The sequence below is a fragment of the Corvus cornix genome, chromosome 24, assembly GCF_000738735.6.
Source record: "Corvus cornix cornix isolate S_Up_H32 chromosome 24, ASM73873v5, whole genome shotgun sequence".
Classification (NCBI taxonomy): domain Eukaryota; kingdom Metazoa; phylum Chordata; class Aves; order Passeriformes; family Corvidae; genus Corvus; species Corvus cornix.
Window position 1 is genome coordinate 6,559,582 of NC_046353.1, and position 15,245 is coordinate 6,574,826.

At 46.1% G+C, this 15,245-nt stretch overlaps 1 protein-coding gene across 1 annotated transcript in view; it reads left to right on the forward strand.

Annotated features, from left to right (window-relative positions):
• Nucleotides 1-12,856, forward strand: part of BARX2 (BARX homeobox 2) — a 32,940-nt gene extending 20,084 nt beyond the window's left edge. The window contains exons 2-4 of the mRNA XM_039564959.1: nucleotides 8,964-9,261; nucleotides 11,688-11,772; nucleotides 12,542-12,856. Coding sequence (XP_039420893.1) covers nucleotides 8,964-9,261; nucleotides 11,688-11,772; nucleotides 12,542-12,796 — 638 coding nt within the window. The 3' untranslated portion in view covers nucleotides 12,797-12,856. The remainder of the gene's footprint in view (nucleotides 1-8,963; nucleotides 9,262-11,687; nucleotides 11,773-12,541) is intronic.
• Nucleotides 12,857-15,245: the final 2,389 nt, after the last annotated feature.

The window sequence follows — 15,245 nt, forward strand, 5'->3', positions numbered from 1 at the left end:
AGGGACAGCAGCCTATCACACCAGGTGGTGCTGGCTCGTGTCTTTCCAGCAACTGGGAATAAACTCGGCAGCTGGGCATTGTTATCCCAGGATATCCCAGTGACCGCCCCAGGACACCACAGCCAGGCCTTCCCACTCCAGCTTCAAGGTGCATTACTACCTCCTCCCCCGCTGAACACCCCTGAACAAAGCCAGTTTGTCAGAATGGTGATCACCAGCCCTGCCAGAAGATCCCTGGTGCCATCCTTCAGGGATCTGGCATTCCTGGAGACACTGATGCTCTAGGTGAGTTTTGGATTGTGTTTTTAAGATGGATAATTGCCCCACATCCAGCCCTGTCCCAGGCCGTGTTCCTGTGGCAACAGGGAGCGAGACAAGTCTTGTTCAGGGAGGCTCCCAGGCTTCTCAGCTGTTTAAGGCCAATTACTTACTTAAACATACAAAAAAGCACGATATGAATATCAACTATCATTAATAAGTAAGGATTAATTATTTTTCTGTTGGTTTTTGTGGAGACCTGCAGCATGCACGCCTTGCATCATTCAAACTTATTAATTGCTGTTACTATGGAGAAGTTATACAGCAACTGCTAATGGGGACAGACTTGAAAAGGAAAACCTGGATCCTACAGCTCCAAGAGCTGAGGAAATTTCCCCTGTGGCTTTGAAATTGGGCTGAACTCAGCCACAGCTCCAAGTGTCCCAGACCACAGGGAATGGAAGCTGGAGCTGTGTCCAGCACCAGTCATCCCTGGGGAGTTGGACTGGGATTTGCAGAGTGGGAGATGCTTTGAGGGGGAGCATCTTTTAAGTCATCCTCTAGCAACATCAGTGTGTTTGTTTGCAACAGATTTAGCTAAAAACCTGCTCCCCCCAAAAAAGTGATTGAAGAGAAAAGGAACTGTTCTCTTAGGGAAGTTTAAACATGACTCCTGGATGAGCCCACATTTTCTCCCATCTGAAAATCTGAGGTCAAAAATTGCCATTTGATCAGATGCCAATTTTTTTGCCCACTCCCACTTGGCTCATATGGAGGTATGGACCCCTGAAGAACTGGCCTTCAGTCAGAATGCCTAAAAAAAGGTTCATTTTAGCTGTGCTAAAATTAGCTGCACTAATATCCTTTTTTTTGTTTTATTTTCTGTTTTCTTTCTGTGGGCACATGCGGGTGAAATCCTGGCTCCACTGAAGCTGATGGGCATTTTGCCATGGACATCAGTTAGGTCTGGATTTTTTCACAATGAACAGAAGCCATTTGCTACACTTTTTGCTGTGTTGCTGAGTTGCATTTAATGTCTGCAAGACTCATGGTCCTTGTCAGATTAATAGAGTTACTGAAGTGGCAAAAGAGTCTGGTGTGAATGTACCTGCAGTCTTTGGTTGAGGAGCAGTTAAACTTTGCTCCAAGGAACCTCACTGGTGCTATTTTGGAGTACCAGCAGTGTCTGTTGTATTCCAGCTCTGCACTTAAGATTTCAGGGTTGATTGCTCTGCTTTCCTGTAGCTTCTGTGACACAATTCCTATGGAAATTTTGTCTGTGTGCATTTGGGCTGAGTCTTGAAACTATTTCTGGAAGCTTTCAGAATGTCCCAGAAGTGCCCTTCGCCTCTGCTCTTATGCAGAGACTTAACAACTTTGGATACAACTGATTTCCACACGTATCCAAAGAAAGAGAGCAAGTAGAAAAAGAAACCAAACCAGAGACAATTCTCCTCTCCCAAAACAGGGCTAACTCTGTCACTGAGCTTTGAGGTGCTGGAGAAGAAGAATGGCAACAAAGAGCATTTTCAAGCACTCCCAGTTCCAGGATTTCCATTTAATATCCAATAGTCACAGAAAAATCTGCTTATAGAGCTGAGCTCTGGCACTTGTAAAGGCTCAGAGGATTATCTGCAGGTTTTCCAGCTCTTCCAATACTGAAAGAGGTATAGGAAATGTAAAAGAGTATCTGAGGGTTGTCTTACAGAAAGGCTGGAAAGGATGAGAAGAGAATCAATGCTTGAACTAGTTGATACAAAGGGTTTCTGACAAATTACCTGTCTCCACCTCTCTGGCCAAGCTTTGTTTCTAGGGGTGCTAGAAACATCTAATTCCATTCTTAGGTACCACCTCTAGGCTCCATTGCCTTGCTCAGGGACAGCTTAGGGAGGCTTTGTTGCTGTGGCTGGACTTCCAGCTCCGAAGGACCGTCTGTGCCAGTGTGTCCCAAGGGCTGCTCCGTGCACATACACGGACTCACGGCTGGGAAGTGCCAAGCTGCCAGCACAGTGATCACAGCCTCGTTAGCGCACCTCTTCCCAGGCCATAATTGGTTCAGGAGCAGTCATCCCCTGGCATGGCTCTGCTGCTTCCCATTCTGGTGACAGTGGAGGGATCTGTTCCCACCATGCTGCATGGCAGAAACATCACCCAGGTCCTTTTTTAAAACTTGGGATTCAAGTGCTCATGACAGTGCTCCTGTGGGCCAAGCATCTTGGAAAGGGCTGGATCAAGGATGTCTGGGACACATGGAAATTCCCCTCAACCCTCTCCTAAGCACTTGTTCCTGAGAGGATATGAATTTTTCTGATACATGCACAGCCTGTTGCTGTTCTTCCCTTTCCTCTTGCCTTTATTTATGTCTGTCTCAGGGTGCTTGGTGGAGCACAGCACTGGTCTTGGGAAGAATCCAATGCCTTCTAATAACTTCTAATAGTTAATAAGGAAGAGTCTCCCATGTCTGGGGAACTTCTCAGTACCTAAGCCTGGTATAAATGGAGCAGAGAAGGTTTAAATCCAATGTCACCAAAAATAGATGGGGTAAGGTCTAACCTGAGTGCAAGAATTGCTTTCCTGCACTCAGTGGGGTTTCTAATAGACAAGAGGGGTGCTGCAGGTCCATGTGCTGCCTGAGGAAGCTCAGCAGAGGTACACAGCCCTTGCACAAGGGTCAGGTTTTGTCTCTGGTCAGCTTTTGGCAGCTCTGGCAACCATGAGGCAAAGTAGCCCATTCTGACTGAGGGGATGTCCTGTGTCCTGCAGCACACTGTGAGTACCTGGATGTTGTCTTTAAGCACTTGTTTAAAGCACTTGGCTCCTGGGCTACAGTGAGTTCCTGGACTGTACCAGGTCCCTGCTCAGCTCTGGATGCGGTGGTAAAGTCCAGCTGAGATCCATGGAATCGGTATGGTTGGAAAAGCTCTGCTTTTTGGGATCTGTGGTGGAAAAAGTCAATGTAATGCCCTCCCCACTAAACAAACTGTGTGTAGTTGAACTAAAATTCTCAACGTTTCCATGCTTCTTTTATTTTCCTTGCTCCACTCAGGGTTTGCTTATTCCTTTCAGTAGGCTGCCTCCTCCTTCAGCAAAATACAATTCTTTCCTAAATGAACTCAACTCCTTCTTGGTTCCCTTTGTTTTGACACTCAGGAGGTGAGAGATTTATAGACCTTCCTGAGTCATAAATTCATTTTCTTTCATTATTTACCTTTCACTGCAGCCCATTCTGAGTGAGATTTCATTCTGCCTCTGAGCAGGGCTGTCCTGCCAAGAGGAGCTGATCCATAAATCTTTCCTTCCTCTTTCTTTCTTGCCTTCCAAAACAACATTTGGAAACTGAGTTTCCCTGGGAGGAAAACTGTTCTTCCATTGCCGGCAGTCAAACCGCGCAATTAATTAGTGCTTTCCCTTTTCCTTCTATTCTGTGTCTGCTGGGCTTGAAATTAAGCCAGGGAGGAGGGAAGGAGGGGGTAAATAAGGGGAAAAGATTTGTTTGAAGTATTTATTTTTAATTACAACTTCTGCAAGGTGATCTGGTGCAGTGGTGGTGTATCCACTGTGTCTTACGTTGTGGTCAGAAGTAGTTTAAAATAAGTTTCTTAGAAATGTCCCAGCAGATGAGTAGAGATGGCTTCAGGTTGGTCTTCTTGATGTAACATCTTCTTGGTCTTGCTGATGAAAACAAACGAGAAGAAAAATCTTTGGATGCATCAAATCATGATACATTTGTAGCAGAAATACTTGACATATAATTAGGAAACAGGAGTCCAGACTTCTCCCAGACCTGTGTGGCTTGAGTAAGCCAATTCATGCCAAGGTGGAGTGGGCAGTGCTTACTGCAGACCTGTTATTCACTGTACAGTGGCTGCCAACACTGATTTAAATAGCAAAGCAAAATGTTTTCAGATCATAGAAAATGCTCTGCAGATCCAGTATCTATTTTATTTTTAGCCCTTGGTTAGTTCTAGCAAGAGTGGCCAGATGTTTGCTTTCTGGGGTGGACAGAAATAAGAGCTTTCTTGCTGCTTGAGATTATTCAAATCCTTAGAAAAGAACTACAGGAAAAATTCTGTTGTTTAGGCAGCACTCCTTCAGTTGTGCATGGTATGAAATATGGAATTATGCTTCTCAAGTATTTGAGAAGTATTCAGCAGCAGAGTGAGGCCGAGACTACCCTAGGCTTTGAGGTGATTAGGATTATTCTAGTAGATAAAACTGGGACTTTTCTGTAGAAAGCCACATAGTAGGGGACCACTGTCCCTGTGAAGAGCAGTGAGATCTCCTGAGTCCTAAACCACTGGTGATTTCACCATTGGAGTGTGGGTCCTCTTGACAGTTTTAGATGGAAATAGTAAAATGCTTTAGGTGTGTTTCTGGGGTAGAAAATTCCTCATTTCCTGGCTTATGTGGGCAGCTTTTGGGTTTTCATGTGCAAAAGAGCAGTGGTTCAGAAAAGGTGCTCACACATCAGCACAGGTGAGAACGCATTCAGTGGAACCATTGTGAAAGGCAGGAATGGAAAAGAAAGAGCTCTTCACTGCCGTTCATCCCAATCTGGGAGACAGTGCATGTTCACAACAGTGCTGAGCAGACAAGAGCTGCTTGCCAACATTTAATTTGTTGAAGATCAGGAAATTATGCCATTATTACAATACCATGTCAGTCTAGAAGTACCTTTGAGCTCTGGGGGATGTGAAGTTTAGATCTTGCCTCAGATTTCGTGGTGTTTGGAAGGCAAGGCTTTATCAGGGTGAGAACTGTACGGATGGTTTAAGGGGAGTCGTTAGCAGTGTACCTAGAGACAATGGACTGGTTCAGCTTCAGCTGCTTTGAACTTTGGGACAACTAGATCTAGAGCAGGACACTGAACTTGGGCTTTTTTCTCTGGGATCTGAAAGCTGACTTGTGCAATGCAGAGGTCAGTTATTTCTGGTTTGCTCTGCATGCAAGGGGCTGCTAAAGCACTGCCCCCTTTCTGACCTGTAGCTTTCCCCCCAAAATATCTGCAGCCTTGAACCCCATGCCTTTTCTAGATGCCATCCTTATTCCTTACTCCATGCCACAACCATCCTGTGTCCTCACCAAGCTGAGGGCACAAAGCTGAGCAGTCTTGTATAAGCTGGGCTGATCATGATGCTTTCATTACTTATGATGGTTTCTAAAAGCACTGTCACAACTGTTGGTGTCAAACCATAAGCAAAGGTTACTCTTACAAGCAAAAATGATAAGCAAATACATGACACTTAGTGTCAACAGCCTCACAAATCTGTTCAGCACCTGGAGCTCGAATCAGCTTGGCAGTTGTGAACCACAACTTGTGCAGAAGCAGCATCGCGGTTTCAGAAGGGCTGTAAATAAATTTGTGTCCTGACGTGAGCACCAGAAATAAGCATGTGCTGAGCTTTTCTGACTGTTTGGTCAGGGCACAGCTGCTGGCTGCTGAACATTTTGGAAAATGTATCCCCTCATTCAGGTGCTCAGCACTTGAAAACACAGACCCAAACAACTCTGGTGTCATCTGCTTCTCTAATAACCACTGTTGTACCCTGCAAAAATAGCCAAGGCCTTGCTGCTGATCTGGGACAGCAGTTCCTTTAATCCTGATCTTACTTGACTGTAGATACAAAAATGCTGCTAGAAAGGATTTTCTTGCTATTTTCTAAGTCCTTCAGAGACTTTTCTCTCACAGAAGAAGTAGCAGAGTTCTGTAAACGACCAAGCCACCTGCAACCTTGAAAAGTCTTGTTTATGGTACAGTAGAAAAATATTTTGACAATGGATGTTTTAGGATTTTAGCCAATCACCCCAAGGGGTGGCTGAATCTTTGTCCAATTAGACAGTGAAGAAAAAAGTCTATAAAAGAGTTTGTAAAATAATTAAATAAATCAATCTTGCTGCACAATTCCTGCCTGCTGGATCTTCTCTCTTCTCCTCCCTATGGCTGCGGGACACAGTGATATACCCTAGGGCCTAGGCCTGCAGTAATACTTGACTATTAGAAAAATAGCCTGAAGAGACTTTTCTCTGTTTGATGAAGGCAGATCTTAAGCTCTGGGACGATTGTAACCATCCTCCCCTGCCTTGAAACCGTCCCATGTGCTGCTGCCATGCCATACAGGAAAGCAAATATCCCTGGTTGCTCTGATATCAAATAACTTTGCTGACCTCCCTTGAAGAGAGTTCCCTGTAAAAATCCTTTCATCCAGAGGTTTCAGTCACTTGGAGTCTTGCAGGGGCTTCTGAGCTCTGGTGATGTATTATTCATGAGTAATTTTGTGCTTTATGGAGAGCCCTGCTGGAAATATCTGGAGGTACAAAAGTACTGATTAACCAGTGCTCTGGTGCCAAAAGCTACCCATGAGCGAGGGCAGGAATGGGCTATGGGATAAGGCTTGGAGGATGAACCTGTAGAGGAGCAGGAGCTCTGTTATGGGCAGGTTTGAACCATGACCGATAGCAGCGGGATAAGGGGAGGGAATAAGACTGGACCCACTCCTTTCTGGAGTAAGCTTATGGACTAAGAACGGGTATCAGTTTTCAGTCTCCTCATGCAGAACAGGGTGGAACTGGGATCCAAGAAGCCTCTCGGAGCCTGAGTGACCAAGAGCAGTTGTGTACAGGGGCTGAATCCCAGGACTGCTGCAAACGAAGACGTCAACACATGAACTCATGGCTCACCCAGGAACACCTCTGATGGTGGAGGTGGCCTCCATGTTCCTGCATAGGACTCTAGAAATGGAGGGACCCTTCGAGGAGGCAAGAGAGGATGATTTTTGGACAAATTTGGCTGAAAGAGAAGAAATCATCTGTTCTACGGGTGGGTCAGCAAGTTTTTGTTATCCCACAGTGTCAGAAATTAACAGTGGTGGGTTGACAAGGAGGACATAGGCTGTGGGAGCAGCATCTGCTTTACCTTCTGTGTAGCTGGGTGGTGTCAGAGGGTGCATAAATACCAGAACAGATTTAGTGTGTAAAGCAAAGGACAGCACACTCTGTCCTAATTTATGATCTTTGAGCAGCCACTGAAGTTGTACATCAAGGCAGAATTTCCACCAGGTTACTCGGTGGTGCTGTAGATCAGCAGAGTCTTCAGCTGGAAAAAATCCACAGAAAGGAAAGGTAGCTAAAGCTTGACACAAGCTAAAGGTTGGCTTGGCAATTCTGATCTCATCTCTCAAGTGCTTTCTTGGTGGTTTAAGTGGACAGCTTTACATTTAATGGCAATATTTTGATTTTTAGTGTTGCAGAGTTGTGGAGGAGAAAGCAAGTCTGAAGCCCCGGTCTGCCTAAACCCCAGTCTGTAGTCACAGCTGTCCTTACATCCCAGTCTGTTGGGATTTGGGGTTTTGACAATAGTTTTCCAAGCTTGCTTTGTAAGTAGCTGGATTTTGTACGACTTGCTGTGGTTGAGGAGAGAAGCGACGATCAACAACCTTTGTAGTTCTTTGCTGTACCTTGGGCACCAGAGCTCACCTAGGGCCTGGTTCCTGTGATCCCAACCCTACACTTGGGGAGAGGGCTGAGGAATACAGGTCACCAGCAGGCCAGCCTGGCAACTCCTTTCTTCCACTGTGCAGTTACTCACCCCAACACACTCACTGAGGTCTAGAGATCATTATTTTCATTAGTGGTGATTCATGTGAAGGGTTTCTCAATCAGGCCTGCTGGTGTAATATGTTCCTTTCTACGGTACTGTTTATCTAAAGATCTCCGAATACTTTGTGTACATTAAATTTTAATCCATGTTTTACCACCAGTGATGTAGGCAAGGAGGATTGTTTCCATATTGCAAATGAGGTAAACTGAGGTACAGAGCAAGCGACTTGCCCCAGACTCTGCAGGTTGTGTATCTCATCTTACAGTGAGTTTACGTTTCTCTTATGTAGCTCAATTTCCCTGCCCAGACTTTAAAGGAACATTCGATTTCCTGGGGCTAAGGCTGAGCAGGAATTTGCTATAGCTGTAAATCAGAAGGCCTGATGTGAATCAGAACTTCCTCTAGTGTTTGGGAATATTTGGATTTGTCATCCCAGAACAGCCCTGACCTGAAAGGATTGGAGCAGAACTGGTTTGTTTTTAGGGCTGGTATCAACTGGTTGTGTAAGATGCAAAGTTCAGTCAGTGAAGAACTCCTGGGATCTATGCATCCTCATCTTCCTGCATGGTCAGCGGGATCAGTGTGAGCAATGGAGGATGAAAGTGGTTCTGATGCAGTGGCCTGTTAGGGGATGGGATGAATTGGACTGAACTGGACTCTGTTGTCTGTTACCTGCAAGGAGAGGGGAGGTGACTGTCTCAAGTGAGCCCTGTCCTAGTTTCCCCAGGGAAACAAAGTTGGGAACAGAATGGGGATAGATTTCATCTTCTGCTTGGAGTCTAATCTCCTGCAGTAATTAGACAGATGATTTCAATGGTGTGTGCTATAATAGCTCCTAAAAAAGGAGTGGAAAGGCAGTCCTTCCTTTTCCTGTCCTAGGGTTAGGGTCAGGATCAGGATCAGGGTTAGGGTTAGGGTTCCCCAGCCCAAGGGAAGCTACGCAATTTGGGAGAAGGTAGCAGGTCCAAAGCATGGAATATTCTGCCTTGTGGTCCTTTAACAAGCAAATGGCAGACCCAGGAGAGCTATTCCTGTCTCCCTGCTCTCCCCAGCTCAAACACATCAACACTGAACTGACCTTCATCCACCTCTGCTTCCTCCCTGCCAGGGTCCCCTTCTCTTCGGGCGTATCCTCTCATCTCCGTCATCACCCGGCAGCCGCCCGTGGTGCCCCAGCTGCTCCCAGCTGCCGGCAGCTCCCGGGTGCTGCCAGCCCAGTCCTGTGTGAGGGTCACAGGCACAGAGGGTTCCCCCAGCGAGGCCCAGGGCAGCAGCGAGTCGGAGGCAGAGCAGCCCCTGCCACGCTCAAAGAAGCCGCGCCGGAGTAGAACCATCTTCACCGAGATCCAGCTCATGGGCCTGGAGAAGAAGTTCCAGAAGCAGAAGTACCTCTCTACCCCTGACAGGTAGGTGGGTTGCTCACACCAGGAATAGGGATGAGCTCCAGCCCTGCTCAGCTGTTCCACACTGAACGTTCCCTGGCTGGGGGGTGCTGCCTATGGCTCCACCGAGGTGCCTCTGCCATTGGCCGCAGCCATGGGCAGGTAACCAGATGCAGTTTCAAGGCTTCTTTTCCTGGGATCAAAGGTGACACAAATAGGTCATATCAATGGAAATGCCAGATGATGATACACGTGCCTGGGAGCAGGTCTCCAGGCTCAGAGATCTTCTCAGAGCAGAAGGATCTCTGCCTTTCCCATTCCTGCTGCACACTTGAAAAAAGACAGAGCCTGTCTCCCCCGGGATCTGCTGGTGGATGGCTGTGTGTCCATGGCTGCTGTGTGTCCATACTATCTTCAGCTGGCTCCTGAGCTGGGTTTTGTCCAGCACCTTGGGCAGCAATGCAGTGGGAAGGTGGTGGCCTGTCCATCAGCTTGGAAAGCAGAGCCTGGGGTTGAAAGCTGCCTTACAAAGGCACAGGCAAGTTCTTAGGCACCACTTGGTACTCCATGGGCAAACCAAACTGAGGGAGGTTTTAGCTTTTTTAAGGGCTTTGAATCCTACTCTGCAAATTTAAATTGTAGAAAAATGATCCATCCAATTCCTAGGAAGTTTGTAAACCTGGAGAAGGTTTGAAAGGTATCAGTCCCTGCATTCCACAGAGGACAGGGTCCCAATATTTAAATTGATTTTGAAGACGGCATTTTCTGCTCCTACTGCCTGTCACCAAATTGCAGCAAGACCAAATTTCCTGGCCATGGCCAGCCTGTCTCATGAGTTTCAGAGCTCCTGCTGTGCCTGCACTGACTCCTCACAGCTTCACATCACCAGATGGTTGACACTTTGCTGAAGCACTCAAGGCTGGTAATTAACAATCTCGTATGACTGTTCCTTGGCTTCATTGGGGCCGATGAGCAATTCCTGCCCATGTACCACTTCCCCTGTGTTTGTTTCCTTGGGTTTCCAGGCAGTGCTGGTTGCACTGAAGAGTGTGGCAAGAGATGGCAGCTGGGTGCAGGTAATCCAGGTGTTACCAGACATGTGCACTGAGGCACGAAGGGTTGGCTAAGCTGTGCTTCTCTCTGCCAGCTCATGGCTGGAAACGTGGTGGCAAAGCAGTGGACTGTGGTCTGTGTTCACTCCTGCAGCTTTTGGCCTGGATAGGAGATTGTACCCCTGGGAGGGCACCTGAAGGCCCTGGTTTATCCATGGTGAGGGAGTGCAGGACATCAGGGTAATGACTCTGACATGTTCTACTCTCAACGGTAATGGTGTCTTAAATCAATGGCTTCAGATGTGAGGTAGTGGCATAACAAGCCTGCAGGTCCAGAGTGAATCCAGAACTGGGGAGAAGCATGAATCCTTGAGTGTGAGGTGGAGCCCAGAGAGCTGGTGTGGGGTATGTGGGTGTTTACAAATGTAATGGTTGCCCAAGGAGCCCAGCTGTTACCAAGGTTTTATTATGAAAAACTTGGCCGACAAACGTGTTCCCCCATCCAAAGGCAAGGAGATACTTGCCAAAAAGACAGAGAATCCAGAACACTGGAATGTGGCTCTGAGTTGGAGCTGTCCCATCTGCAGGACTTGCATGACTCTGAGGGGCACTTTCCCAGCATGGCTGAGGATTTCCAACTCCATCCCTTGTGCTACTCCATTGCAAAACTGCCAGATGCACGGTGCTATCACCTGTGGGGAAGGATCAGGAGCTACTCTGAGCCGCATTTGCTTCATATCCTGGGCTTTAATACAGAAATAATGAATGGGTTCACATGAACTTGCATGGGTTGGAGATTTGTAGAGGATGAATCAGGGCTGTCTGCTACATATACCCTGCAGCTAAACATGCAAAAAATAAATTCACTTAGAAGCCTAAATTGCCTAAATAGCAGAATGTATATGAAATTAATAGATTTAGACATACTACTACTCCATGAAAAATGAGCAAGTACCATGATCCCCATTCTGAAGGTAGTGACAAAGAGTAGCACTTTCAAAGGCAGGCTGATGCTGGGTGTCTGTTCCTACGTGTTTGCTTCAGACACCAGAGACCTGTTTTCCACGTACGTGTTGTACTAGTAGCACCTAACTCACGCACAAACATGGAGTATCAGCAGTGGGAGTGCAGCAGGTTCATGTTTCCAAGAGGGCAGAGAAACCCTGCCACTTCCAGGAGGAGAAAAGATAATAGAGAGCTTGCAAACACCTGCATCTTCCATAGGAGCATCTTTGCATCCTAAATTCATGGGTTTTACCACTTTTGTGTGACTGTTCTCAAAACAACTGATCACAGAGACACTGCTGAATGCTCTTACAGTGTTGGACTGCCTGGACCTGGCACCTGAGCTCCTCTTGGCTTCTGTAAACCTATTTTGTTATCTGGTTTGTCTCCCAGGCTTGACTTAGCCCAATCCTTGGGGCTGACTCAGCTCCAGGTGAAGACGTGGTACCAGAACCGCAGGATGAAGTGGAAGAAAATGGTGAGTGGGTCCTTGTAATTTCTCCATGGCTCTTAAAAACTGATTGCAAAGAACAAATTTGGAAGCTGAACATAGTGGAGTGACTTGTGTCTATTTATACCAAAATTTGTTTTATTCCTGATCACTTCTCACAGAGATGGTCTCTTTTTTTAAAGTGTTCATACTGCATCATATGTGGTGGGCTAGAAGGGATCAAAGGCAGTAGGAGGAGAACAAAGCAAAGGGGTGAAAGAAATGAGAATAAAACTGAGAGAAGAACCAAAATATCTCCTTCTGCATTTTTGGCATTTGTGTGATCTCAGTGCTTCTGGGATTGGTTTGATGCACAGACAAAAAAGACTGTGTTGCTTTATGGAAACAGAGCGGTTTTGAGTGCTGATATCATTAATTTTTGCTTCTCATATCTTCCTTTCACCTTTGACTTATTCTCATCTTCATGGTCCTTTTCCAGTTAAAATGCTTTTTATAAAGGACAACCACCCAGTAAATGCTGGTGGGAACATGATGATGTGACATTATCTAGTGGAGGTGCCCATGTTTTCTGATCTGGGAGAGGGGATGCAGTTCCAGGCTGTTCCTTTGGTGTATGTGGCACCTTCAGAAGTTACTGTCACTTCAAACAAAGTTGGTATTGGCTCGGATACAGATCCTTGGCTGGAGTGTCTTGTTGCTGCAGGGATGGTATGAAGAGAGAGGGAATTAGACACAGGAACAGGATGCCTGAGACCAGCAGAGTTCAGGATCCTGACGGGTCGTCTCTTTGCTCCAGGTGTTGAAGGGTGGACAGGAAGCTCCAACGAAGCCCAAAGGCCGTCCAAAGAAAAACTCCATTCCCACCTCAGAGGAGATCGAAGCAGAGGAGAAAATGAACAGCCAGGCTCAGAGTCAGGAGCTGGAGGGATCTCAAGCGTCCGAGGAGCCAAAACTGACAGAGGAGAAGCCAGATGAAGTCCCGCTGGAGACAGAGAAGTCTCCAGAACATCTACCAGAGCCTTCCTCAGAGGAGACTACACCATTAAGTTAAAAGGGAGAGAAAGGAGAGGAAAAGAAAAGCAAAAAAAAAGATAAAAGAGAAAAACCAAAACCAAATATATATATGTATATATATATTTAAATATGTATGTAATGGTGTGTGTGTACGTATATATATATATATCTATATCTATATATATATATATGTAGACCTTGTGTATAAGTCTAAAGATTGGTCACTTTGTGCCTTTGGGACTCAGCCATCACGGGCCAGGTGGAACAAAGACACCCTGAGGGAGTGGTGCCAGCCTGTTCCTCTGGTGGGTGCCTGAGCCTTCCTGCAGAGAGGGCCAGGGTTGGGATGTGTTTCCAGGGAAAACCACACCTAGAACTCCAAGACAGCTCCTTGAGAAGCCCAGGGCTCTCCCAGGCAGTGGGAGGCAGGTGTGTGGCTGTGTTGGAGGATCAGTGTGTTCCCTTGGCTTTATCCTTGCCCTGTGTGGTGCCAGTGGACAAAGAGCTTGGCCTGGGCTCAGATCAGGGACAGGAATGGGAGCTCTGACAGCACCATTTCCTCTTGTAACCAGCACTTCATTCTGTTAGGGATGGGCCCGACTTCAACCATTTTAGGAAACGGTTCAGACCCCCAGGTTTGCTTTGGCCCAGGTAAGATCAAAGCTTCTGAAGGGAGATCCATACCTGGGTCAGCTCCAATTGCCTCTCCTCGGGTTGTTTGGGTGCCATGTCTGAATTTGCAGTGGTCTGGGATAAAACTTGGAATAAGATGAGCATTTGGATATAAGTCTGCTCCAAAAGCTTTGGGATGCTTGGATCTGGGACTTTTTCTTTGGGCCCACTTCTAATTTTTGTAGGGATTTTTTAAATGAACCATTAAATGTTTTCAGGGTTTGGGGGAAATGATGGATTTCCAAAGTTGCTGCAGGAAGTTGGCATTTGTTTAAGATGTGTGCCAAGAAAAGATGGGCATCATGTTTCATAGAGTCTTGTTAAGGGTGCATTTTGCCCAAAGGCTGCAAGAGATGTATTAAGATAACCTTTATTTTTTAATTAAAAATAAAATGTATAAATCAAACAGTTGTTGCTGTTGTTTCTCTTCCAGAGATTCTCATTTCAGAACATCAGGCAGGGGCTTTTCTGGAATGGGTTTTTCTATTCCAACAAAATCTGGAGAAAATGGAAGTCATCAGATTTTCCTTAACATCACTGCACAACAGGCTCTGTGTAAACTATTTGTAGCACTTGCTAAGGGAGGTGAGGGTGTTGTAAATGCCACCTTGTCACTGGGTGAATGTGTCAGAAGGAGGGCACTATTTTCTGTCACCTCCTCCAGTTTTGGACACACATTTATTGGCTCTTTGTGGGCCTGTGAGGATGATTTCTGAATATCCCCCTTTTGGGGTGGCAAGGATTCACATGCAGTGTTGAGTGGGGAAAAAGGGATTCTTTTTCTCCCAGTTTCTTGCTCAGTGGTGTTTGGAAGTGTCTGATTCCAGCTCTGCATTAGCTCTGTGTTGCATCAGGTAACTTAAAATAGGCATTTGGTAAAAGATTTGTGCAGTTTATTTTCATGGATGAGTGTCCCAGCCTGGCAAGACTTTTCCACGGCTGCCATGCATCAAACCCTTCCTATTGTTTGTTCTCCATCCTGTCAGTGACTGAAGATGTGCCTTGAAACTTGAAAATGGCTTTCAGAAAGGCAAAAATAAACAAGTCATATAAGCCACAGTGATGTTTGTGGGACATCCTGTCCTAGAGCAGTGCTAATGTTATAAAAGGTGGGTAACTCCTGAAGAAATGAATCTGTATAGTGCTGCCTGGGGACTAATTTTTGAAATGGCTTAACAGAGAAATGCTCTCCAGGTAATCCTCTCTGTGCTACTCTCCGTGTGTATTTACAGTGTGGGAGACAAAGATTACAGCTTCATGTGGGGAAACTCTAGCTTTAGCCAAGCCAGGGTGGGACATGCTCCACTCCCTGTGTGTCCAACACACAAGAATCAACTTGGAAAAGGCAGCCACTGGTTTAAGTGCATCCACAGGATTGCACCTAAACCTAAACCAAATCTGCCAGAACTGGGCAACACTCATTTGCAATGAACTTGGAAACTACCAGGTATCTGCTACCTTTTAGCTCCTTTTTTCTGTGTCACAGTGAGCTAGAAATGGGATGAAACATTTCCCTCTTGCCTGTTGTGTTAGAAACACAGGTTGTGAGCTGCAAAGTGTTTTCTCTGCCATTAAATGCATCAAAATTTAGTTGTGTTTGAACATTTTTCTTTCCCCAGAGCCCTGACATGCTCGTGACACAGCCCCAGTGAGAGGCAAAGGTGCTGAGGCACGATTTTGCTGCTTGTCTGGAGCTATGAAACAATGTCTGAGTTGTTGCACATTCTTTATCTGTGGATGTCGGGTTTTTTTCCTCTTCTTTCCAGAATTGTGCTGTAGTTCAACCATATCTATTGGACTAGAAATGACATTTA